The sequence below is a fragment of the Schistocerca nitens genome, chromosome 7, assembly GCF_023898315.1.
Source record: "Schistocerca nitens isolate TAMUIC-IGC-003100 chromosome 7, iqSchNite1.1, whole genome shotgun sequence".
NCBI classification, from domain to species: Eukaryota; Metazoa; Arthropoda; class Insecta; order Orthoptera; family Acrididae; genus Schistocerca; species Schistocerca nitens.
In genome coordinates this window covers 522,055,319-522,083,196 of record NC_064620.1, presented here as the reverse complement: position 1 = coordinate 522,083,196, position 27,878 = coordinate 522,055,319, and the positions used below count along the sequence as shown (strand labels likewise).

The 27,878-nt window shown below is 43.7% G+C and overlaps 1 protein-coding gene across 1 annotated transcript in view; it reads right to left on the bottom strand.

The window, feature by feature from the left end:
* LOC126195730 (facilitated trehalose transporter Tret1-2 homolog) overlaps positions 1-27,878 on the bottom strand; it is an 89,610-nt gene that overhangs the window by 20,464 nt on the left and 41,268 nt on the right. The window contains exon 4 of the mRNA XM_049934359.1: positions 1,442-1,726. Within this exon, the coding sequence (XP_049790316.1) occupies positions 1,442-1,726 (285 nt within the window). The remainder of the gene's footprint in view (positions 1-1,441; positions 1,727-27,878) is intronic.

Genomic DNA, 27,878 nt, shown 5'->3' with positions numbered 1-27,878 from the left:
ACCATCGCAGGCGCTGCTGTCTGTGATGCAGCGTCAAGGGTAACCGCAGCCATGGTCACCGAGATAGCCCATGCTGCTGCAAACGTCGTCGAACTGTTCGTGCAGATGGTTGTTGTCTTGCAAACGTCCCCATCTGTTGACTCAGGGATCGAGACGTGGCTGAACGATCAGCTACAGCCATGCGGATAAAATGCCTGTCATCTCGACTGCAAGTGATACGAGGCCGTTGGGATCCAGCTTGGCGTTCCGTACTACCCTCCTGAACCCACCGATTCCATATTCTGCTAACAGTCATTGGATCTCGACCAACGCGAGCAGCAATGTCGCGATAAGATAAACCGCAATCGCGATAGTCTATAATCCGACCTTTATCAAAGTAGGAAACGTGATGGTACGCATTTCTCCTCCTTACACGAGGCATCACAACAACGTCTCACCAGGCAACGCCGGTCGACTGCTGTTTGTGTGTGAGAAATCGGTTGGAAAATTCCCTGATGTCAGCACGTTGTAGGTGTCGCCACCGGGCCAACCTTGTGTGAATGTTCTGAAAAGGTAATATTTGCTTATCTACATCTACATCTACATCCATACTCCGCAAGCGACCTGATGGTGTGTGGTGGAGGGTACCTTGAGTACCTCTATCGGTTCTCCCTTCTATTCCAGTCTCGTATTATTCGTGGAAAGAAGGACTGTCGGTATGCCTCTGTGTGGGCTCTAATCTCTCTGATTTTATCCCGGTGGTCTCTTCGCGAGATATACGTAGGAGGGAGCAATATACTGTTTGACTCCTCGGTGAAGGTACGTTCTCGAAACTTCATCAATAGCCCGTACCGAGCTACTGAGCGTCTCTCCTGCAGAGTCTTCCACTGGAGTTTATCTATCATCTCCGTAACGCTTTCGCGATTACTAAATGATCCTGTAACGAAGCGCGCTGCTCTCCGTTGGATCCTCTCTATCTCTTCTATGAACCCTATCTGGTACGGATCCCACACCACTGAGCAGCATTCAAGCAGTGGGCGAACAAGCGTACTGTAAACTACTTCCTTTGTTTTCGGATTGCATTTCCTTAGGATTCTTCCAATGAATCTCAGTCTGGCATCTCCTTTACCGACGATCAACTTTATATGATCATTCCATTTTAAATCACTCCTAATGTGTACTCCCAGATAATTTATGGAATTAACTGCTTCCAGTTGCTGACCTGCTATATTGTAGCTAAATGGTAAGGGATCTTTCTTTCTATGTATTCGCAGCACATTACACTTGTCTACATTGAGATTCAATTGCCATTGGGTGCACCATGCGTCAATATCACAGTATCTTCTTCCTGTCGGTAAAATATCGCGTCTGTAGCACGTCATCTTCATGGTGTAGCAAATTTAATGGCCAGTAGTTTAATATGGGAAAATAGAAATCTGGCCTGGAGAACGTGCGATGGTACCTGCAGTACGCCTAGGATGATGGTTGCGGCTTCAGGTGACAGGGAGCCGCCAGCTTCGTTGAAGATGAAGACTGCGTAGCTGTCGACGCAGAAGGTGCCGCAGAACTGCTGGTTGAGGAACAGCAGGAGGACGATGGCGACGGCCACGAGGGTGGCCCGGCAGCGCAGTAGCTCGCGCAGTGGCCGGCCCTGCTTGGAGCCGCCCACGTCCAGCAAGGCCTGGATGCACGCCATCTGGCGCTCCACCTCCTCCTCGGAGATCCCGCGACGGAGCCACCGCAGCGCCTGCCATTAGGTTCACGTCATCGATCACACGTTCCATTTACTTGCATAACGATTACTGGCGCGCACTTCTGCTTTTCACTTCGTAAACCGTAGATCGATTCCCGCATTTTCTCTGCTACATCGAATACACATAGGTTCCCCTGCCCCCTCCCTTTGGTCTTTCGAGCGAATCTACATTAGCCAATGAATAGCGAGGACGCGGTCGCCTTACTTCGACAAACTTGTCTTCGAAATGAGGAAGTGGAAGTTAAAGTGTAGCAGTCTTTGGGGGAAAACAAGGAGGGAGGAAAGGAAAAAACGAAAAGGGGGGGGGGGAACCAAAGGAGGGAGAGGACTCATAAGGGGAGAGAGGGGCAGGGCAGACGCGAGAGGGAATGGGAAAAGGCAGATAGGGGAAATGCAAAAGGACTTGGAGGAGAGAAGGGGGCAGAGAGAGGGGAGGTGGGGAAAAAAGAGGATGGAAGGGGGGAGAGGGAGCCCGGGAAAAGGACAGAGGAAAGGAGGGGGAGTGAGGATCAGAGTTGATAGGAGGGATAAATGGAGGGAGAGAGGCCATTATCTGGGAGGGGGAGTTGATGGAAGCCACCTTGGGAAAGGAGATGAAGGGTGTAGAGATGGAGGGTAGGGGGGACACGACAGTGAAGACGTGGCAGGGCGCGGGACGGGAGAGGAGAGGAGCAACCAGGGGGTGAGGGGGATTAAGGCGGCGGGAGGTGTAGGGGATGTGGATATGTTCGAGGAATAGGAGCAGATGCGGGAAAAGAATGAGGTCATAGAGGATCCGCTTGGGGGACGGGAGGTGTATACGGAGGGCGAGGCGGAGTGCATGACGCTCAAGGATCTGGAGGGACTTATAGAATTTGGGGGGGGGGGCAGATATCCAGGCGGGACTGGCATAACAGAGGATGGGACGGATTAAGGATTTGTAGGTGTGGAGAATGGTAGCGGGGTGCAACCCCCATGTCCGCCCAGAGAGGAGTTTGAGGAGTCAGAGGCGGTTGTGGGCTTTTGATTGGATGGAGCGGAGATGAGGGATCCAGGTGAAGTGACGGTCAATGGTGAGGCCAAAGTAGGTGAGGGTGTTTGTTGTTGTGGTCGCGATCACGCAAACAGTTCTGGCCAGGGTGCCTATTCTGTATCTTTCGGCTATTGTGCCGGTCGTTTCGGTACTCAAGAGCACCGAACGGTCTAGTATTCGAATTAGAGCCACTGCGTTATTCAGTATGCATTTCGGAAGCGATACCGTTCGGGTCTAGAGAACCGAAGCGCTGTAGTCGGTTCGCGTCGCGCAAGCCAATCAAAAGCAAGCGGCCCCGCATGCGTACTGCAGCGCACACAGCGCCACGAACACAAAGCGGCTAGCAGACGACACAGGCGCGATATTCTTCCAAGTACCGAAAAGATAGCGTATTTGACTGTATTCTGTAGATTGTCGTAAATGCCGCATTATGTCATCTTATTCTCGTTCACACTGACATCGTGTTTCGGATTTTGCGTTTCGGAAAATGAGTTAGGAATAGTATGTAATATCCAAATGACTAAGTAGCCCAATTTCCTATATGATACGTCAACGATTTGGGTCTTAAAAACAAAACTGAAAAAAAACGCATTTTCGAGAGCTCCTGCGGTTCGTCCAAATTTATAACATGCTTCTCATGAATGAAAATGTTTCGTATATGGTGCTACAGTCTAAAAATATTACGGCAGAGATATTTCATCTCTGTCTACTGTTGTTGAGGATTCGATAGCAAATAAATACTTGTGACAAGCAAGATTATGAAGATGACTGCTGCTACTTACATTCCCAGTATTTTAAGTTGTTTTCTTACATTCATGTCTAACCGCATACTCGGAAATCGCAACCTTTTCGGTAAGAATGGTGAATTATTACTGAGAAGAAAAAAAATATAAAGGTCAATCTCCGTTGTTTCACTCACAGCAATTTCATATTTCGATTTTTAAACACACAGAAATCACGAAATCATTACTGAGGAAGTGCGGTCTTACATGTGAGTAATAACAAATATTGCAGAAAAATCTTCACTTATAATGTAATAACATTGTCTTAGAACGTGTTGCATATATGAAGAGGGAAAAAGTATTTTGTACCCCATCCATGCTCGAAGCCGTGACCTTTCGTATCGCATACCCATGCGCTAGTCTCTTAGCCACGCCAAACAACAGTAATGTTGAAAGGTGGCTACACTGAGCCACAGCGACAGAGATCGCTAGAGAGCATTGTTCCGCCGCCTCCACGGGAGTGATTATTGAGATGTCGTAGGGGCAGTGTTTGTCGAGGACTCGTAGTAGTCAGTTCGTGTTGAGATGTGCTAGTAGGGTGTGCTTTCTGAGATGTGATACTGAAAGGTTCTTGTTGAGATGTGGTAATAGCGAGTCGGTGTGGAGATATATTGTAATGATTAGAGTGATTTTGGTCAATATATGAAGGTAACGAAACTTGATTTATTTTTCATTATTTCCATGTTAAATAATGCGTCATTACAGGTTCAGTCAACAAAGCATCTGGCTTGTGTTATTGTATTAGAGTGTAATTCTGGTTTTCTTGAGTAATTATGGTATTTTTATTTTCTTTAATTAATTCAGTATGAATGATATTTAAAATTTCTTGTGTTATTGAAGAAGAACCGTGCCAGATGCGTACGTTGAGTCATACTTCCACACACAGAACAGTTATACTTGTGCTTTGGTTTCGTAGGTTTTATAGTTGCTGGGGACTTAATTAATTAATTAATTGTGTTAATGAAAATTTCCATTTCATTCTTTGTTGTTGTTCTAAGCAGTCAGATTGCGTAATAATAACAGTCAGGGCCAACCGTTACGAGACTTCGTAATCGGACAGATAGCTACTAAACCGAAAAACTAAAAATATTTGCATTTCATATAATTAAGCCCACATGCACGTGGCGACCACTGCTTCGGATCGTCCCTTGGAATTCTTCTGATTGTAGAAATAGTAGACAGTAGGATTGTTGTAGTAATTTGTAATTTAGTAATTGTAGTCTATATTGCATGTGTAGATTTGGTAATTGGCATTTTTCTAATGGTATTCTTTAAAATTTAATTTTTGTTGTCTTGTCTATGGGTTTGACAATTTAGTGCAATTATTTCAATTGTTCGATGATCGTGATTGAGGGAAGCATTTCGTGTGAATGATATAGTGTCATTGTGTGTAATTTTTTTATAGTGACGAGTTTTGTATATTTTGTAAATGATCACGCGATCAATGAAAAAGGCAAAAATGATGGATAGTCAGAATGACGAAATTGTTGACATGGCGAACTCGCCAACACAAGAGAACAGTATGTTGAATAATGAAGTGGAAAACAATGTAATAAGTCGGGAAAATAGTCCGGAACCATTTCAAAATTTTTCTCAATCAGAAAATTCACAGAATCCGAGATTAACGACAGAAGATTCTGGAATAGTATCGAACACAGATAGCTTTACAGCTATGACGAAGGAAACTGGTTTTGCGGGAAATGTTAGGGGCGAAAGGAGTTTCGAATCAGTTACTATGGAGCAGTTGATGAGTGCTATATTAAAAATGGAAACACGGTTAGACTCACAAATGGAAACACGGATGGAAACAATGGGATCTCGGTTAGACTCACAAATGGGAACAATGGGATCTCGGTTAGACTCACAAATGGAAACAATGGAAACACGGTTAGACTCACTGGGATCACAGTTGGGATCACAAATAGGAACAATTAAAACAGAGATGGAAACAATGGAAACACGGTTTGACTCACGAATAGGGACATGTTTCAAAAATATGAAAGATGAATTAAAGAAAGAAATTAGAGAAGAAGTACAACCGATTTTGAATTCTCACAATAATAGATTAATTGCAGTAGAGATTAGACAAAGGGAACAAGATAGAGAACAGGAAGAAAGAGATCGCGTGATAGTACAGAAATTTTCAGAGTTAAATTTACAACGTGCACACGATAAGGAAGAAATATTTGAGAGAATCGAGGAATCCGTACCAAATGACAGATTAAATAACCTAACACAACAGTATGAACAGTTAACTACTAAATGTGTTAATACTGAAACCCGAGTCGCGACACTTACGGAAGACGTAGGTAAACAGAAAGAAAAAATAGGTGACTTATCGGAAAGAGTTGAGGAGATTTCAGATAAATTGACAAATCTTAGTTTACATGGGGACAGAGATTCAGATGATACAGCTCCATTACCATTTGCAGAAACCGAAGAGTACCAGAACATAAATAAGCATGTTGAAAATCAGGGAAAATTTAATGAACGCGTTAAAAGGGAAGTAGAGGCATTACGAAAGCAAGTCAAACAAATTGAAGGCGAAATCGTAGGAAAAGACAGCAGAAGAAATTTAGAATCACAGATAGCAGAGGGCTTTGAAGAAGATAATTTGTTTCATTTACGGGACGCAACAAGGGAGCGCCAGGCGCGCGAACTTGACAATAATCGACATTCAAACTGGGACAGACGCGGTAGGTCTTTGTCGCCAAGAGGCGAAAACTTTGACTATAAACACTTTTTGACTGTTCGGAAATTTAAGATCTTCCGCAATTCTAAGAATGACATACATCCATGTGCATGGTTAGATCAATTTATGTATGCACTCCCACCAAATTGGCCACTAAGTCACAAACTGGAATTTATGTGTGGATATTTAGAAAACGAACCGGCGACGCGGATGCGCGCACTCATTAGAGAGTGTAATAATCTGAATGATTTTTATCATGCATTTCTATCGGCATATTGGTCCGAAAACACACAAGACAGAGTCAAACATAGTCTGATTATGCAGCGTAATTTTAAACAGTCTGAGTTCCGCACACCGGCAGATTACTTTGAAGACATGATTCGAAAGAATCAGTTCCTGTCCAACCCTTATAGCCCAACTGAATTAATTCGGATTTGTTTAACTAAGCTGCCACAATCCATAAGACAAATTGCTTTAGCCGGAAGATGTAAAGACGACATTGAGACTTTTAAGACTTTGCTACAAGAACTTGAGTATGACAACGACGACGGGACTTCTTGTAATTTTTTCAGTAGCAGTAATTACAATACATTTTCAGAGAAAAGGGATAGTGATCGGAACGGACGTTATTTGGGTAACTTTGAGAATGACAGACGTAACAGACAGGACAATAGATACCAGCCTTATGACAATAACAGACGTTCTAACAGAAATTACACAGACAATTATAATAACGGTAATTCCTACCGGAATGTTCAACCATACGGAAACAGTAATCGGTATCATCAAGATAGAAATTATTCATACAATAACAGAAATTCTTACTACAGAAATAACCAGGGTAGTAGATACAACAATAATTTCAGAAGTGACAGTCGAAATTACACAAGAAGTAGTTATGCAGACAGACAGGAAAACAGAAATTTTAATAACAGACACAACCAAGAATTTGCATCTAACAGACAGGAAGGACCTAATTGGCATCCTCCACGTGACAGAACTTCAGAGAGACAAGTGCAATTAGTAGAAATTGATCCGCGAAATGACGCGAATAATCAAAGACGTGACGCAAACAATCGACAATGACTAGCAGCTTCGGCTTCTGGCAGCAATATAGACGGTTCAGAAAGTAATGACACTTCGACTTTACACTACGTACGACTGGAAGACATGAGAGACATTTTGTTAGACGAAAAGGAAACTAATGTAGACGCATTTTTACATCCTGTTATTGAAGTATGTGTGGGTAAGAATAAGTTCACTGCAGTTTTAGATTCTGGGAGCCCATTGAACGTCATTAGTGAATCAGTTTTTCGTATATGTGAAAGAACTAGTGCCTGTCCCGTGTTACCTATTTCTAAAACTACAATTCGAGGAGCGATTTCTGGAAAAGGTGTGGAAGTTAAACAACAGACCAACCTAAATTTCATTTGTCAAGGATACGAATTTTCTGCTAATTTTATTATTGTTCCATTACTCAGTACACAGATTATTTTAGGTATGGAGTTTCTTAACGCACATAAGGCAATTTTGAACTTTAAAGAAGGAAGTGTGAATTTGACTGTTGCCGGAATGCTGAAATGTTTGAAATTTTTCGAGTGTTTAGCAAGATCTGAATCAGATACAAAATGTTTAAGGTTTCTTACTTCTGATGCTTTTGTTGAGCATTATGACGACAGTGTGTTTATTCATGACAATGACAATAGATACAGGGACGCGATGGATGATGTAATTAATAGCGAAGAATTAATTAATGAAAAGGTTAAGAAAGCTGAAGTGCCAGATGACGTTGCAAGAGAAGAGCTGCACCATATTTTGACTTCACATGCTACAGTGTTTAGTCATCACACAGGAACTATACAAGGCTTACAATATTTATTTAAAGTAAAAGAACACACACCATTTCGCGGAAAAACGTACGCTATTCCTTTGGCTTACAGAGACAAGGTTAAGAATGAACTTCAATACATGTTAGATCAGGGCATTGTTGAGCCAGCAGTCAGTCCTTATACCAGCCCATTACACGTTGTTCTTAAAAAGGATGGGTCAATTCGTTTGGTTCTGGATTCCAGACAGATAAATAATATTATTATTCCTGAAACTGACCGTCCACAAAATTTAGATGAACTTCTTCAACATTTCCATGGAATTAAAGTTTTATCCACGATTGATATGCGCGCAAGTTTTTGGCAAATAGAACTCCACCCTGATTGTAGAAAATATACTGCTTTTTTAGCCTTTGGTAACTGTTACCAGTTTCGGAAATTACCGTTTGGACTTACTGTATCTTCAGCAGCATTCATTCGTAGCTTAAATGAAATTTTACCTGTTTATCTTCGTGACAATATTACTTCTTATGTTGACGACATTCTTATTGCTAAACGTTCTTGGAGTGAGCATAACAAAATTTTGGATTCATTATTACGTATTTTTGCACGAGTTGGCATGACAGTGAACTTGGAAAAATCTGAATTTGGTCGTTCTCAGGTGAAATTTCTCGGTCACATTATTTCTACAGAAGGTATTCTCCCTGATCCAGAGAAACTAGACGCTATTCATAATTATGCTGTTCCTACCACAAAACGTGAAGTTCGTAGTTTCCTTGGTGTCTGTAATTTTCTTAGACGCTTTGTTAGATTGGACAATTTGGCCACACCTCGTTTATGTGAATTATCTGGAAAAAATTCTAATTGGTGTTGGGATGAGGAAGCTCAGTCAGAATTTGAACAACTTCGTGATGCTTTAGTTGCTGCCCCACTTCTTTCACATCCGGATTTATCTAAAGATTTTTGTTTGGCGACGGACTCATCATACAAAGGCCTAGGTGCACATTTATTTCAAGAGATAGAAGAAAACGGCGTTGTAGTACAGAAAACTGTTGCCTTTGGAAGCCGTGTTCTCTCTAAATCAGAGAAGAATTATTCGATTACGGAACTTGAAGCTTTGGCTGTTGTATGGGCCTTCACAAAATTTCGCACATTTTTGTTTGGCAGACATACTAAGGTTTACACCGATCATCGAGCTCTGGAATTTCTTATGTCGACAAAATTAACTCATGGCAGATTGTCACGATGGGCGTTGTACCTAGAGGAATTTGATTTTAGTATTGTTTACATACAGGGATCTTCAAATATTGTTGCTGATGCTTTATCACGTGCACCTATGGGTTTGAAACAAAGTGCCGAAGAGGACGGCAAAGAAAACCATTATTGTTTGATGTACATTCAAGGTGTTGCGTTTGAGAACTTTATTTCGTCTTCGCTCCAGGACATCGCTAAGGAGCAAAATAAGGATCCAATCTGGAAGGACATTAAGGAGAAGTGGAGGAGAAAGGAAAGCGTAGCGATCAGACAGTATTATTTAGTTCGCAATGATATTCTTTTCAAACGAAAATCGGTCGACAACTCTGTTTGGTTAGTTTGTATTCCTGATGAGTGGGTCAATAAATTGATTTGGTACACACATTTCAGTTATGCGCACTTTGGTCCCAGAAAATGCTTTCATAAATTACGAGAAAATTGCTACTTCAGTAATATGGAAAAACGTATTCGATCTGTTCTTGCCAAATGCAAATTATGTCAAAAGGCTAAGCCGCCAACAGTTTCTCAAAAAAATGGTTCAAATGGCTCTGAGCACTATGGGACTCAACATCTTAGGTCATAAGTCCCCTAGAACTTAGAACTACTTAAACCTAACTAACCTAAGGACATCACACACACCCATGCCCGAGGCAGGATTCGAACCTGCGACCGTAGCAGTCCCGCGGTTCCGGACTGCAGCGCCAGAACCGCTAGACCACCGCGGCCGGCACAGTTTCTCACAGAGCACCGTTGTTTCCTATCATTCCAGCGAAATTAAAGGAGATGGCTGCAGTCGATTTGTTCGGTCCAGTGGTTCGTTCTACTAATGGTTTTGCGTATATTTTCGTAGCAGTGGAATTAACATCAAAATATGTGTGTTTTACACCTTTACGCAAAGCAACAGCTCGTTCAGTATCTAATGCTTTCATCAAACATTTTCTTAAGGAAGTTGGTCATGTTGATAAGGTTATATCAGATAATGGATCACAGTTTCGCTCTAAAATTTGGCTTCGTACTCTACGGCGTCGTAAAATTAAACCAATTTTCATTTCACTTTTTCACCCTCAATCTAATCCTTCAGAGAGATGGATGAAGGAAATCAATAAATTGTGTCGTCTTTATTGTCATCAGAATCACAGAACGTGGGATCAGTATCTTCATCTTTTTCAAAACATTCTGAATGAACTTCCTAATGATTCAACTTCTTTACCGCCTATACTGATATTAAAAAATAAAGCACCGATAAATCGCATTTCTGAAATCGTTTCTTTTCCGCCTTCACGGAAACTGCGGCATTCTGAAGTTGTCAACCTGGCTCTACAAAATATTGCATCTGCGGCTGCTAGAAGAGAGAAATCAGCTAAACGTCCTGGTCGTTTAAAAATCTTGTCAGTTGGTCAGAAGGTGTTAATTAAATCTCATCGTTTGTCTCATAAAGGAAAAGGCTTATGTCGCAAATTTTTTCTGCTTTATAACGGTCCATATAGAGTTCGCAAAATTATTCATGATAACACTGTTGAAGTAGAAACTCTTAAATCTCGGCGCTCTAAGGGAATACATCATATATCGAACGTAAAAATTTTTGTGGAATGACATACTTTTGAGAAACCAACAGCTACATGTAAACACGAAGAGAGTACAAGGATACCGCGCTGTGTTTTGGCGGCGGCACATACTCAAAGCAACAGTCAAGTCGGCGCGCCGCACAAGGCAGTCGTTGACCGCAAACAATCGCTTCCTACGTCACGCGCCTACAGCTGATCGAGCGCTCAGTGCGAATGCACTGACAGACGTAAACAAATACACAGTCTAATTTCTCCGAATAAATTCTGTATAAAGCTATGATGACTTCATAAATTATGTTATTAACGTTCAGTATTTTTCAGGATACGATTGTGTAAAATATTTAAGACCTTCAGGTAAATTCTGTGCGTGTCCGACGTTAAGACGACTTGCTTTGGAGAAAATTTCAGGAAGAATGTAATTTCGAAAAAAAAAGGTAATAAACTAAAAAGGGTAACTATTAATTGAGTTTATTTTTCAGGTAACATAATTCCACTTAGGTACGTACTTTAGACGTAATTTGCTGCTTGCGATTACGTGACTCATACTTTGTGCTAATTTCATGTTCTATGAATTTACTTGTGAAGTGACGTGCTTGGGCACATTAACTGATTTTGACAATGATTGACTAATGAACAGGGTTGTTATTTGTATATATTATGCATCGCTTGGCTGCTATGCTTTTTCACTAATGATATATTTTTTTATTATGTGCCTGCTGTGCTTATTTATTTAAATTATAATTGTCACCTGATTAATTGTGCTAATGTGGTTAGATATGTAAGTTATACTTTATGATTTATCTGCTTGCGCCTTCATTGGTACTTATTAAGATTACATATGAGCATTTATTTGCTTATGTCGATGTGATGCTAATGACCTGTTTATTGTGTAAGGCATGTTTGCTGCTGTGCGTATGGATTGCATATTTACACATTTCTGTTTTGTTGTCATAACTACTCTTCAATTTAGTATATAGAAATGCTGATATACTGTGTACGAACATAGAGTTTAGGTTACACTGTGGTATTAATTATAGATTGTTCGCTTGGCAGAGCCTCGTTGTAGGAATTGTGCTGCATCCACTTGTTGACATTCTGTTGTCTACTGGTATATTTGCTCGCTATTGCATGTTTTGCTTACGCTCAGTGCCTTATATTTTTAAGATAAGAAAATGAACTGCTATAATTCGACGAACGACATTAGTACAAGAGAGTCATAGAAGTCACATGAGCTGAGGTTTTATGGAAGCTGTATAAATTTATGCTAACAGGAAGGAAGCTAACGACATGACATACCAAAACTAGGTTTAGACCATTGACAGTATTACACTGCATTTTTCGTGAGCAATTGAAATAGGAAGTGACACTTGACACAAAAAATACTCCACATGTTTGCTTCTGCTATGATTCTTGAAGTGGTGTACACACTGTGAAATATTATGATCATTCACACTCCGTAATCGTACTTAATTACTGAGAGTTATTCGAACTAAAGTCTGTTAGAGGTCATGTATGCATTTCTTTTATTTAATGATGGACAAGGAACCAAAATGTATCTTATAATTTATAATGAGTAGAAAATTTGGGTCAGATGGATTACACAGAGGTTGTGTGTGGACACTGTGTCTTCGGATTGTATGGGATGATGAATTGAAGTTGCACTAGGATTTTGTCTGTACTTGTTAGAGGAGACTGACTAGAGGAAAGAGTTGTTATGGAAGTGAAATGATATTGGTGCTGAGGTTTATATGTATCGACGTATTATTGAGGTATTGAGATTAGGTGAAGTTGATGATTATTGGAGTTTTGGTGGATAAGAGGTAAAGTAAATGAGGAGCATATTGTTTTGTTGGTTTATATGGAACAAGGAGGATGAAGATGGCAGACTAGAACACTAAAGTGGAAGGAAGATTGTCTATACACACACTTGTTAAATCACTAAGCAGTATATACTTTTTTTTGAGAGAGGAAGCATGTGCATATCTTGGCTCACTGACAGTTGTTCAGCAACCGTACATTTTGATCTGGCTTGGCAAACATTGGTCTTGACATGATGACTATGACGTTGACTTAACTATTATTGACTGTTATACATTGCTGCCACTACTACTTGATACACATGATGAACATAAAATTTTGACAGAATTGCATTTACACAGTTAACACTATTCAATTACACAGTAGCACTAATGTGGATGAAAGATGAGTGAGTGTGTTTTGTGTGTTTTCCTTTTATAATCCCAGAGAAGTGATCCCAACCTATCTCCTAAATATTATTTCACTTGTTTGTTGTGGCTTGCACTGACACCCATAAATATTATAGGTTAACTGTTATTGTGTACTGTAATAGTTAATAGGACAATTACCTGATATCATTTGTGTGTTTATTATGATTTGTATGTTTAGTGTAAGAGCATTGATAATAATTTGTTAAAGAAATTGTATGTGCATTCAAACTATTGTTCATGACTGAACTGTCTCAGTAGTTATGGTGAATAGTATGGACTGTTACTTGCACTTTTTCTACATGATTGGTGCCACAAGGACATGTTTAATTTCTGCTGATGAACTGTGTGATCAGTGATTGTAAAAATTATGGACCGTTACTTGTACCTTTTCTACAATATTGGTGCCATTAGGACATGTTTCATTTCTGCTTATAAACTCTGATGAACAGTGTGATCAGTGACAGTGTATTTTATGGAACTGCTTCTGCTGAGAAATGTGACTTGTTGCTGTGTGTACCTGCTCAGCTTTGCTGGTGCCACTAATGGACTGCTTCTACTGAAATGGTGTTACTTGTTGGTGTCTGCACCTACTCAACATTGCTGGGTGCCACTGATGGACTGCTTCTACTGAAAAGATGTCACCTGTTGATGTCTGCACCTGCTCAACATTGCTGGGTGCCACTGATGGATTGCTTCTACTGAAAGGAAGTCACCTGTTGCTGTGTGCACCTGATCAACATTGCTGGTGCCACTAATGGACTGCTTCTACTGAAATGGTGTTACTTGTTGGTGTCTGCACCTACTCAACATTGCTGGGTGCCACTGATGGATTGCTTCTACTGAAATGAAGTCACCTGTTGCTGTGTGCACCTGATCAACATTGCGGGTGCCACTGATGGACTGCTTCTATTGAAAAAATGTTACTTATTGGTATTTGCACCTGTTGACCATTGCTGGGTGCTACTGCTGGAACTGTCAACTGCTTATTCTTGGGCTATGGAAAGCGTTTATGTGAATATTTGTATAAACTGATTTTTTGTGTATTACTGTTTGTGAAAAGCTATGAGACTCTTACCTGCACATATTCGTCATTGCTGACGCTATTGATTGAACTGTTTAACCACATAATACTTGTGTAAACTTATGTAAAGTCACATGTATGAAAGAAATTGTATTGCTTACTGTATTTTATATATTAGGTTATTGAAAGGTCAGTGCAAAGCCAAAATTTTATCTAGTTATATGATATTTACGTATTAATATTATCTTTTATTTTTGTCTGTATTTTTTGACGAATTTGGTGGTATTTTCACCACCAATGCTGGCAAAAATACCATCAAATTCTAGCCGTGGAGGAAGGGCATATGAAAGGTGGCTACACTGAGCCACAGCGACAGAGATCGCTAGAGAGCATTGTTCCGCCGCCTCCACGGGAGTGATTATTGAGATGTCGTAGGGGCAGTGTTTGTCGAGGACTCGTAGTAGTCAGTTCGTGTTGAGATGTGCTAGTAGGGTGTGCTTTCTGAGATGTGGTACTGAAAGGTTCTTGTTGAGATGTGGTAATAGCGAGTCGGTGTGGAGATATATTGTAATGATTAGAGTGATTTTGGTCAATATATGAAGGTAACGAAACTTGATTTATTTTTCATTATTTCCATGTTAAATAATGCGTCATTACAGGTTCAGTCAACAAAGCATCTGGCTTGTGTTATTGTATTAGAGTGTAATTCTGGTTTTCTTGAGTAATTATGGTATTTTTATTTTCTTTAATTAATTCAGTATGAATGATATTTAAAATTTCTTGTGTTATTGAAGAAGAACCGTGCCAGATGCGTACGTTGAGTCATACTTCCACACACAGAACAGTTATACTTGTGCTTTGGTTTCGTAGGTTTTATAGTTGCTGGGGACTTAATTAATTAATTAATTGTGTTAATGAAAATTTCCATTTCATTCTTTGTTGTTGTTCTAAGCAGTCAGATTGCGTAATAATAACAGTCAGGGCCAACCGTTACGAGACTTCGTAATCGGACAGATAGCTACTAAACCGAAAAACTAAAAATATTTGCATTTCATATAATTAAGCCCCCATGCAATGTACAGCTCAATTTTTGTACTATTGCGGATAGGAACGTAGGCTGACTTCGTTGCCAAACGGGGCTGCGTAAGTCAGAAATGCGTGATAGTTTTGAAGGTTTCCAATATCAGGCTTCACATAATTGCTTTCCATTGTTACTTGAAAGTTCTAAACACGTTTAGATAATTACTAACTAAACCATTCGTGGGAAAAAGTGCACAAAGTCTCTAGTAACGTCAGTTCACACTCATGTAATGTACGTTAAGTAGAGCCGATGTCTTGATATTTAATGGTCTTTAAACTCTTATTTGCATAAAAAGTAACACGTATTTTGAAAGAATATTGACCTAAAACTTTTTTTTGATGTAATAATTCACAACAACAACGTAACCTAACCATATTTCTAACGAAGGAAAATACTCTATTATGAACTCCCTTTCCAACTGGATGCGTCCTCTGGTGATTCTTTAGTAACACAATCACTAAATCCATAGCTAAAACCGCTAAATATGTTTAAAATAACAAATTATTGGTGTACATAAACCACTGCTCACCGATCGACAGGGAAACACCGAAATCCAAAACCTCTCATTACAATTGTCGTAACATCGGTGGGAGAACCGTTCGGTAACAGGTCTCAGAAGCTTACTGAATATTATATTTCGACAAAGAACCGAAAATGACGTCACTACCTAGGCTAACCTACTACACCGATCGGTATGAACGATACAGAATAGGGCCCCAGGGCGTGGTCGCTAGAAGTTGCACGTGATGGTCAGACAGTTGTCTGACTTACACAGAGTTGACAAAAGTCATGGTAAAGCGTTATGCACGTATACAGATGGCAGTGGTGTCAAGTACACAAGATATAAAAGATTCGTGCAATGGCAGAGCTGTGAGTCGTTCTCAGGTGAGTCATGTGAAAAGGTTTGAGACGTGATTCTGGACGCACGACGGGAATCAACAGACATTGAACGCGGAATGGCAATTAGAGTTAGACGCCTGGGACATTGCATTTCGGAAATCATTAAGGAATTCAGTATTCCGATATCCAAAATGTCAAGAGTATGTCGAGAATACCAAATTTCAAGCATTCCCTCTCACTGCAGACAATGCAGTGACCGACGAGGTCCACTTAACGACCGAGAGCAGCGGCGTTTGCGTGAGTTGTCAGTTCTGACAGACAAGCAACCCTGCGTGAAACAGCCGCAGTAATCAATGTCGGACGTACGACGAACGATTTCAATTGGTACGAGCTGATGGTAGGGTTCTAGTGTGGCGCAGACCCCACGAAGCCAAGTTGTCAACAAGGCACTGTGTAAGTTCGGGGTGGCTCCACGATGGTGCGGGCTCTGTTTACATGGGAGGGACTGGGTCTTCTGGTCCGACTGAACCGCTTATTGACTGGAAATGCTTCTGTTCGGCTACTTGGGGGTCATCTGCAGCCATCCACGACTACATGTTCTCAGACAACGATGGAATATTTATGGATGACAATGCGCCATCTCACCGTGCCACAGTTGTTCGCGATTGGTTTGAAGAACATTCTGGAGTGTTGGAGCGAATGATTTGGCCACTCAGGTCGCCCGATGTGATTCCGATCGAACATTTATGGAACACAATGGAGGGATCACTTGGTGTACAAAATCCTACATGGGCAACACTATAGCAATTATGGACATCTGTAAAGGTGGCAAGGGTTAATATTTCTGCAGGGGCTTGCAACGATTTGTTGAGTCAGTGCCACGTCGAGTTTCTGCACTACGCCCGGCAAAACGAGGTGCCACATGATATTAGGGGGTATCCCATGACTTTTGTAATCTCAGTGTAAAGTGGTAATGAGTATCGCTGCGACAAGATGCACTGAAATCAGCAAAGAAAGCTATGCATGAGTGCAGTAAGACGTGAGAAAAAAAAACATATAATGCTCTTCACTGTCTACTTAGCAACAAAAGCTAAAGTGTACTATTTTCTTGCTACTTGGCGTGTTTCATGGAGCTGTGTGCTAGGTTAGGTCTTCTTGCCGAATATGTATAGTCTACTGCAGTCAGAGAGGGAAGTTGGTAGTAGTATCGGAGGAGGCAGCAGAAGTGTGCTCCCTGACGCCGTTGAATAAGCAGCTGCAGCAGCAAGTCGTATACCCCTAGCTTACTTATTTGTTACATAGTTTAATTCTTAATTTCTTTGCGTGTTTTTGGGTACTTTCATTGTTTAATTCATAATTTCGGGCGTATTATAGTATTTGAGAGTTGTAGCATCGCGCTTTAGTGTTTACTTCGTAGATTCTTACTTAAATTGCGTGTGAGTTTCGTATAGGAGGTGTAATTTCGAGTTTTAGTTACTGTAATCGTAAATTCAGGCAGATTGTAGCGCAGTCGTTAGGCATTTGTACAGGTTAGTTCATTCATTCTTTGCGTGTTTCCCTTGCGTTATCTAGGCACGGACTCGTCTTTCAGTAACTGTTGTTCAACATCGATTAGAATGGACAGGGACTGTGATTGCTGTGTTCGGACGAGGGCTGAGTTGGCATCCCTTCGCTCACAGCTGCAAGCGGCGCTGACTTCGGTCGCGCAGCTTGAGGCTGTTGCCAATGTGCACCACTGTGTGGAGCCGGACTTGGGTATCACGGGGATGTCAACCTCGTCCCGTCTGTCCCCAGATCGGTCTGCCGCTGTGGTTGCCCCGGTTGCTGCCCGCAGTGGGGCTGAGCCTGTGGTTGATTGGGAGGTCGTTCCAAGGCGTGGCAGGCAGGGAAAGACGTCCCCGGAGGCTGATCAGAAAACCTCCCTGGTGCGTCTGACAAACAGGTTTCAGGCACTGTCTCTGGCTGAGCCAGATGCACCTGCCTGCCTTGTTTTAGAGTATGATTATCAGCCTTCAAGGTCCGGGCAATCGCAGAGGGTGGACTTATTGGTAGTTGGGAGCTCCAATGTTAGGCGCGTAATGGGGCCCCTTAGGGATATGGCGGCTAAGGCGGGGAAGAAATCCAGTGTGCACTCCGTGTGCATTCCGGGTGGAGTCATTCCTGATGTGGAAAGGGTCCTTCCGGATGCCATGAAGAGCACAGGGTGCAGCCAGCTGCAGGTGGTGGCACATGTCGGCACTAATGACGTGTTTCGCTTTGGATCTGAGGAAATTCTCTCTGGATTCCAGCGGCTATCTGATTTGGTGAAGGCTGCCGGTCTTGCTTACGAGATGAAGGCAGAGCTCACCATCTGCAGCATCGTTGACAGAACCGACTGCAGACCTTTGGTGCAGAGCCGGGTGGAGGGTCTGAATCAGAGGCTCAGACGGTTTTGCGACCGTGTTGGCTGCAGATTCCTTGACTTGCGCCATAGGGTTGTGGGGTTTCGGGTTCCGCTGAATAGGTCAGGAGTTCACTACACTCAGCTGGCGGCTACACGGGTAGCGGAGGCTGTGTGGCGTGGACTGGGCGGTTTTTTAGGTTAGAAGGCCTCGGGAAAGTACGGGGTGGGCTGCAATCTCAAAGGGTGCATGGCAAATACAGGACGTGCTTGGATCAAGGAACAGTCGGAATTGTAGTTGTAAATTGTTGTAGTTATGCTGGGAAAGTCCCTGAGCTTCAGGCGCTAATAGAAAGCACAGAAGCTGAAATCGTTATAGGTACAGAAAGCTGGCTAAAGCCTGAAATAAGTTCTGCAGAAATTTTTACGAAGTCTCAGACGGTGTTCAGGAAAGATAGATTAGGCAGAATTGGTGGCGGAGTGTTTGTGTCTGTCAGTAGTGGTTTATCTTGTAGTGAAGTCGAAGTAGATACTCCGTGCGAATTGGTATGGGTGGAGGTTATACTTAACAGCCGAACTAAGTTAATAATTGGCTCCTTCTACCGACCCCCAGACTCCGATGATATAGTTGCTGAACAGTTCAGAGAAAATTTGAGTCTCGTAACAAATAAATACCCCACTCATACGATTATAGTTGGTGGGGACTTCAACCTTCCCTCGATATGTTGGCAAAAATACTTGTTCAAAACCGGTGGTAGGCAGAAAACATTTCCGCGATTGTTCTAAATGCTTTCTCCGAAAATTATTTCGAGCAGTTAGTCCACGAACCCACGCGAATTGTAAATGGTTGCGAAAACACACTTGACCTCTTAGCCACAAACAATCCAGAGCTAATAGAGAGCATCATGACTGATACAGGGATTAGTGATCACAGGGTCGGTGTAGCTAGGCTCAATACCGTTTCTTCCAAATCCACCAGAAACAAACGCAAAATAATTTTATTTAAAAAAGCGGATAAAGTGTCACTAGAAGCCTTCCTAAGAGACAATCTCCATTCCTTCCGAACTGACTATACAAATGTAGACGAGATGTGGCTCAAATTCAAAGATATAGTAGCAACAGCAATTGAGAGATTCATACCTCATAAATTGGTAAGAGATGGAACATCCCCCATGGTACACAAATCAGGTCCGAACGCTGTTGCAGAGGCAACGGAAAAAGCATGCGAAGTTCAGAAGAACGCGAAATCCCGAAGATTGGCTAAAATTTACAGACGCGCGAAATTTGGCACGGACTTCAATGCGAGATGCCTTTAATAGGTTCCACAACGAAACATTGTCTCGAGATTTGGTAGAAAATCCGAAGAAATTCTGGTCGTATGTAAAGTACACAAGCGGCAAGACGCAGTCAATACCTTCGCTGCGCAGTGCCGATGGTACTGTTACCGACGACTGTGCCGCTAAAGCGGAGTTATTGAACGCCGTTTTCCGAAATTCCTTCACCAGGGAAGACGAATAAATATTCCAGACTTTGAAACACGAACAGCTGCTAGCATGAGTTTCTTAGAAGTAGATACCTTAGGGGTTGCGAAGCAACTCAAATCGCTTGATACGGGCAAGTCTTCAGGTCCAGATTGTATACCGACTAGGTTCCTTTCAGATTATGCTGATACAATAGCTCCCTACCTAGCAATTATATACAACCGCTCGCTCACCGATAGATCTGTACCTACAGATTGGAAAATTGCGCAGGTCGCACCAGTGTTTAAGAAGGGTAGTAGGAGTAATCCATCGACGTCGGTTTGCAGTAGGATTTTGGAGCATATACTGTATTCAAACATTATGAATCACCTCGAAGGGAACGATCTATTGATACGTAATCAGCATGGTTTCAGAAAACATCGTTCTTCTGCAACGCAGCTAGCTCTTTATTCGCACGAAGTAATGGCCGCTATCGACAGGGGATCTCAGGTTGATTCCGTATTTCTGGATTTCCGGAAAGCTTTTGACACCGTTCCTCACAAGCGACTTCTAATCAAGCTGTGGGCCTATGGGGTATCGTCTCAGTTGTGCAACTGGATTCGTGATTTCCTGTCAGCAAGGTCGCAGTTCGTAGTAACAGACGGCAAATCATCGAGTAAAACTGAATTGATATCAAGTGTTCCCCAGGGAAGCGTCCTGGGACCTCTGCTGTTCCTGATCTATATAAATGACCTGGGTGACAATCTGAGCAGTTCTCTTAGGCTGTTCGTAAATGATGCTGTAATTTACCGTCTAGTAAGGTCAACCGAAGACCAGTATCAGTTGCAAAGCGATTTAGCAAAGACTGCTGTATGGTGTGGCAGGTGGCAGTTGACGCTAAATAACGAAAAGTGTGAGGTGATCCACGTGAGTTCCAAAAGAAATCCGTTGGAATTCGATTACTTGATTAATAGGACAATTCTCAAGGCTGTCAATTCAACTAAGTACCTGGGTGTTAAAATTACGAACAACTTCAGTTGGAAAGACCACCTAGATCATATTGTGGGGAAGGCGAGCCAAAGGTTGCGTTTCATTGGCAGGACACTTAGAAGATGCGACAAGTCCACTAAAGAAACAGCTTACATTGCACTCGTTCGTCCTCTGTTAGAATATTGCTGCGCGGTGTGGGATCCTTACCAGGTTGGATTGACGGAGGACATCGAAAGGGTGCAAAAAAGGGCAGCTCGTTTTGTATTATCACATAATAGGGGAGAGAGTGTGGCAGATATGATACGCGAGTTGGGATGGAAGTCATTAAAGCAAAGACGTTTTTCGTCGCGGCGAGATCTATTTACGAAATTTCAGTCACCAACTTTCTCTTCCGAATGCGAAAATATTTTGTTGAGCCCAACCTACATAGGTAGGAATGATCATCAAAATAAAATAAGAGAAATCAGAGCCCGAACAGAAAGGTTTAGGTGTTCGTTTTTCCCGCGCGCTGTTCGGGAGTGGAATGGTAGAGAGACAGCATGATTGTGGTTCGATGAACCCTCTGCCAAGCACTTAAATGTGAATTGCAGAGTAGTCATGTAGATGTAGAAGAGAGTAGCCAGGCAGGGCAAAGCACAGTTATCCGAAGTAGCTGCAGCGCAGTTGATGGAATTCTGCTCTTTTTGCTAAGGACTTCTACATGTCGTGTTGTGGATGTGGGCTCAGCTACTACTGACAGATTCATTTTAAGTACACGGAACGGTGCTAGTCAGTCACCGTATTTGTGTATAGACTTGGTCTTTTCGTGGTTACAGTTCTTTCAGAGCAAGCATATAGGGAATTGTAACTGTTTTCTGAATAAAATCAGAAGTTGTAAAACACTCACAGTGTTTGTCATTTCAGTACTTATTCCTTGCCTTACCCTTTATAATGAGGCAAGTAATGTTGTTCACGTTTTACATCCTCATAGAGACGCTACTAGCACGAAATCTGAACAGATATCTTGCGAAACGCGCCTGCCAACTTTCACTTATGTCGCACAGCACCATCTTGGTGTTTATCAAGGAAGATCACCAAACAGTCGTACGTATTTGAGAAGTTATTTTACTTTATTTTGAAAATCAATTTCGGCGTTTCAGTATGCCACCTTGTAGCTCCTTTATATTAAAACAAATATAGGTGTAGTGCGTATCAAGGTATACCACAGTTGATTTTATAGAAAATGAAGCATAATGACAAAAGTTCTTAAAACCTACAAAATACAGTTAGCAGCGTTAAGGCATGTACCTGTGCGCGTACAGCACAACAGTGTAGGATATGTACACATACTGGTTAGCAACGTAACTATTTTAACATCACAAAGTTGTAACAGAACATGCCAAACATCACAAAAGAACAAAAACAGACAATATGTAATCAGAAGCACAAATGAACAAATTTTTTTTGAAACAAAAACCTGCATGATTCTTATAGATGAGAAAAACCCTAGTTCATATGAAGTCTGACCTCATTCGAAGTAAAACATCGCGGTATAATCTATGAAGGACAGGATAGTGTGCATATCCATCGCCTGCGTATTATCACTACTGATGATGTATCAGAATTAGTTGTCACAACATCAAAAACAAAACCAGAAGCAAAACCCAACGGCAGGCGACATATTAAGTGGAAAACGGTATGCAAAGAACATGCGAGGAACATTTATAAAATGACTCGAGAGCATATTAATATAGCAAATCAAAATAAAAAGATATGCCTTGTTGTCCAATACATGAATTAATATGCGGGCAAAAACAAGTGTGTAGTAAACAATGATCTCAGACCCATATCGTTAAGAGGATATGATAATGTAATACTATTTCCCTGGGAGCGTAAGGTATCACACTATCGACCCAGCTATAAAATGACGGCCCATCCAAATAGGAACTGACGCATTGCAAGCCATATCGCGACAGATAGTGCGGAAACGGAGCAAGCTAAAAGTAAGGTAAGTGTGCGAAGATCAACAGGACACCAAAGTATAAGCCCAATAATTGAGAAACGTCCTGGCACAAAAAGCACTGTGTGTGTGTGTCTGTGTGTGTGTGTGTGTGTGAGAGAGAGGGGGGGGGGTCAGTGAGTGAAAAAACTGAGTTGTTAAATTGAGCCGGCCAGAGTGGCCGTGCGGTTCTAGCCGCTACAGTCTGGAACCGCGAGACCGCTACGGTCGCAGGTTCGAATCCTGCCACGGGCATGGATGTGTGTGATGTCCTTAGGTTAGTTAGGTTTAATTAGTGAGGTCGCTTGACGGCGCGTTCGGCGCGGCCCTGCCCGATGCCGGCGCGCCGTAAGGCACGGCGGCTCGCACTGGGGCGTATCGCTTCTAGTCGGGCGTGCCGCTGCAGTCCTCACAGGGGAAGTGATGCGTCTCTCATAGCCTCTCCTTCCCAAGTGGCTCTTTCCGCCTTCCCGTGGTGCCAGATGTTAAGCTCGGCATTCTGCCTTGCGACAAAAGGGAGAGCTGCGATCCAACCCGATGCGAAAGCGAAGGGTGCGCGGCACAGGGGGAGCTGTGTCGAGGGACCGAACACCAGTCCCTTTCTGTTCGCAGGGCACAGACCAGCAGGTGCTCTGCATGCCGGCGATCTCGTTTGTCGGCGTGGGACCGCGGCGCGAGTCGGCAAGGGCGCTTCACCGCGCCCCTGGGTAACCGGGGCGTGTTCTGCCAAACCCAGGAGGTGGTGACATCGCCTGGGCCAGGTTAGACGGGTCCAGACCGCCGAAGGTCTGGGGGACCGGCCCGCCACCTGAGTAGGAGTGGGTCCTTGGCCGAGAGGTGGAAACTCGGACAAGTAGGCGGCGAAGGGCGAGAGGTGCATCCGCGTCTCCGGAGTGCGGGGTGCAGTTGCCGAGGAGCATCGCGTGAAATCGTCGATGACGGGGTTACCGACGGGGACCAGTGCACTGGCGACGGTGCGCTGAACCCGGCAGTTCGGAAGTGCCCTTGACCTAGGGGCGAGGCCGGTGGGCGAGCTGCAGAACTCCCCCCCCCCCCCCCCATGCCAGAGGAGCCGGTCAGGGGCAAGAGACGGGCTCCCACCTCCTTTTTATCACTCGTACAAAATGGCGACACCAGAAACGAGTGATACGAGTGAGCTTTCGAGAGCTTCTCTTGCGCCTGATCCCTCTCCACAGGACGAGGTGGGACAGGCAGAGGAGAATTACTCAGTGATGAAGAGGCACGCTAAAATTACGCTGCTCCTGGAGCAAAGCATAAAAATGGGAAAATAAGCCAGGCAGCAATATCGCAAATAAAAAATGAATTGGCTGCATGGGGCAATTGCTGACGCAAAACTGGAAGGACGTGTAGAGGAGCTAGAAAAAGATAATACCCGATTGAGACAACAACAACAGCAACCGAGCAAGACCTGGGCGGCTGTGGCTGCACAACACGAAAGAGACAATAGACAGGGTGACTAAGAAACAAGAGACGGCGGTCTTTCTCAGGACCTTGCCTGGACAAGATACAAGCGTCAAAAGAATCCAGGAACTTTTAACCACCACAATTGATCCTGTGAAAGACAAAATAAAGATTAAGCGAGTTAAACCAAGCCGCAACTCGGTAATTGTAGAAGTTGCGTCTGAGGAGGACAAAAACAAGCTGCTTGAGAACCCGAAATTAAACGCAGTTGTAAAGTGTGAACCGCCATAAAAGAGGAACCCCCTAATCATACTGTACGATGTTTCTACAATAGTGACAAACGAGGAACTACGTGAGGCAATTAGGAAGCAAAATTTTGAGAGCATGAACGAAAATGATTTCAAGAGCAACTTCAAATTGAGATTTAAGACGGGTACTCGGGACCGTGATGTACATCACGTTGCCGAGGTCTCCGCAACAATGTGGAGGCAAATAACAGCAATGGCAAGACTCTACGTGGGATTCCACGCAATAAACACTAAAGACTACATTGTGGTACCTCGTTGTCACAATTGCGGCGACTTGGACCACATTCTGAGGCACTGCACCAGGGGGTCGGCCTGCTCCAAGTGCGGTGATAGTGGTCACACCCGAAAAGGTTGTAAGGCCACAGGCGTCTGCATCCCTTGCAAGAGTCGTGGCAAAAGGTCTTGTGGAGCCACAGGACGGAACTGCCCTACCTACAGGATGCTCGAACAAAGATTAATATCGCGAATTGATTATGGTTGAAAACGGCATACCAAGCAGGATGCCAAAGCATAAATCCCCGAGCAAAAGGAGGAGGGATGCTATGAGAGCAAGTAGATTCAGGAAATTCCTGAAGTCGCTTACCAGCGCTGACGTACCAACAGTCGACACATCAATACAAACAGAGTCCCCCTCTGGGGACATTGGCATTCAAACTGAGCTCCCCCCAGTGGTCAGAGCACCCTCCTCCCAATGCCGGGACACGCTGCCGACTAAAGATGCAGAACGGCAAGAGCATCCTGTGGTAGCGACAGATAAAGCTGCAAAACCTGTTCAAGTAAACAAGATAACAAGCTCCACTGCCAACTCCGTCACAAAAGGTCAGGTTGCCACCCGTAGATCCGGTGAGGGTGTACCCGCTTCTCGAGTACACCATGCAACTAGCCAGACTGGAGCAGCCAACTACCCTGACCACTGCCTTACGACATGTGGTCCGAGTAGGACATGACAACGGACGGAGGGTAACCTTCTCGGTGATGGAGGCTGTGGACAGAATACAATTAAAGTCAGTGAACCTCCCCACTGACTTCGGAGCACTGCGCGACCTACTCAAAAAGGTTTTTGAAAGACGAGGAGAAAAATTTGACCTGGATGAAATCTACCATCAATCAGTGATGGACGACTAGCATATGACTGGAACAAAACCTGGCCACATGACCACATACACACTTACTTTCCATGACGACCAAAATAAAAATAGGACAACTCAATACTCATAACAGTCGACTAGTAATGCAGGAGCTCCGTAAGGAAGTGGAAAAGAGACTGGACATACTCTGTTTACAGGAGCCGTACTCTCTGGCTGGAAAAGTTGCGTTCACTGCCGCAACATGGCAAACCGTCAGCAGTGGGGATACCCCCAGAGCGGCCATCCTGGTAACAAACACCGCACTGCGTGCAACACCTCTGTCACAGTACTCTAATAGTCACTGCAGCGTCGTGGAGATACAATCTCCTGCTGGAATTGTAATTATCATTAACATGTACTTCCAGTACGGAGACAGAATCGAACAGCACATAGACCATCTAGTGAGTGTGGCCATGGCGTTGCGGGGACGCAAAATCATCATAACTGCTGACATAAACGCCAAATTCCCCCTATGGTACAGTGGCACAAGGGATGAAAATGGTGCTAAAGCAGAAGAAATGATTATGGCTCTTCAACTAGTGGTGGCAAACAGACCAGGCAATCCCCCACCTACGTGGCCGGAGGGGGTCAGAGTACAAACATTGATGTGACGTTGGTCACGCCAAACGCAGTAAATATGGTCCAAGAGTGGAGAGTGGTAGACAACGCCACCACTAGTGATCACAATTTAATTATCTTTATTGTAGGAGATAGAGAGTGCCACTGGGCCATGGGCTGGGAGGTGCAAAGAAACTTTAGGAAAACAGATTGGGAACGCCTAGCAAGAGAGTTCGACATTCCTCCATTACCAGAAGGGGACGCACGACAGGACTTTAACGTGGACGACAGAGCCGAGGGGCTGGTACGCGCAATAACAAGGGCGATTAAGGCGGCCGTACCAACCAAGAGGAGGGCCATGGCGGCCACACCGTCACCATGGTCAGCCGAGCTACAAGAACTGCGTCAGTCTGTCAGAAGACTGAGAAAGCACTACCAGTGCAGTGTCGTCTGGTGGGAAAAGCAAAGATGGCAAAAGATAACTTCCAAAAAGAGCTACAGAAGACCAGAATAAAAAGTTGGGAAACTTTTGTAACCAACCAGTTGACCCTCGACCCTTGGGGTGTGCCATATAGATTGGTGAGGGAGACGATCCGCTCCCCAACGATGATATCAACTATCAGGCACGGGGATGGGATGACGGAATCCTGGCAAGAAACTGCCGAGGTCCTCCTCCGGTCCCTGTTGCCTGACGATGACAGGAATGATGACACTGAAGAGCAGCGTCAATTACGGAATGAAGACCTTGCTAGGTATGTAAATGACGAAGCGGTCCTCCCCTTCTCTGAGGAGGGGGTTGCTGCTCTCATCAAGTCTCTAAAGAAAGGAAAAGCCCCCTGGCCAGACGGCATTGTGGCGGAGGTGGTGCAGTTCTTAGCCCCACAGCTAGTTGCGCCGCTCACATATCTCTTCAACGAATGCCTCAGGCAGGGCAGATTTCCAAAAATATGGAAAGCCGCAAATGTGGTAATCATTAAGAAAGGCCCTGAGAAGGACCCTGCTGAGGCCAAATCCTACAGGCCCATTTGTGTGCTGGATGGCTTTGGCAAACTTCTCGAAAAAGTATTAGCTGACAGACTGACTGCACACCGCATGCTGCATGGGATGAGCAACAGGCAATTCGGTTTCAGGCTGGGGCGATCTTCATCTGATGCAATCGCCTTGGCGGCCGAGGTCTGCGGCTCAGCCCCGTGTAAGTATGTTGTTGGCATCATGGTGGATATCATTGGCGCCTTTGACAACCTGTGGTGGTCTTCGCTTTTCTCCTGCCTTCGGGAGAAAGAGTGCCCAGGGCTACTATATGGCTGTCTGAGGAGCTATTGTGAGGATCGGGAGGTATGGCTGTCATCCCCTAGCGGGAAAGTTGGGAAAACTATCACCAAGGGTTGCCCCCAGGGCTCCGCGTTCGGTCCCCTTTTCTGGGACATCCACATGGAGCCTCTTCTGGACAGCCTGCAACAGAGCGAAGAGGTGCTAGAGGTGATAGCCTACGCTGATGACCTCCTCCTGCTGGTAGGCGGCCGAAGTCGCGAGGACATAGAACCGAAAATAGAGAGAGCAATAGACAAACTACAACTATGGTGCCGCAACACCAAGATGACTATCTCACCAACCAAGTCGAC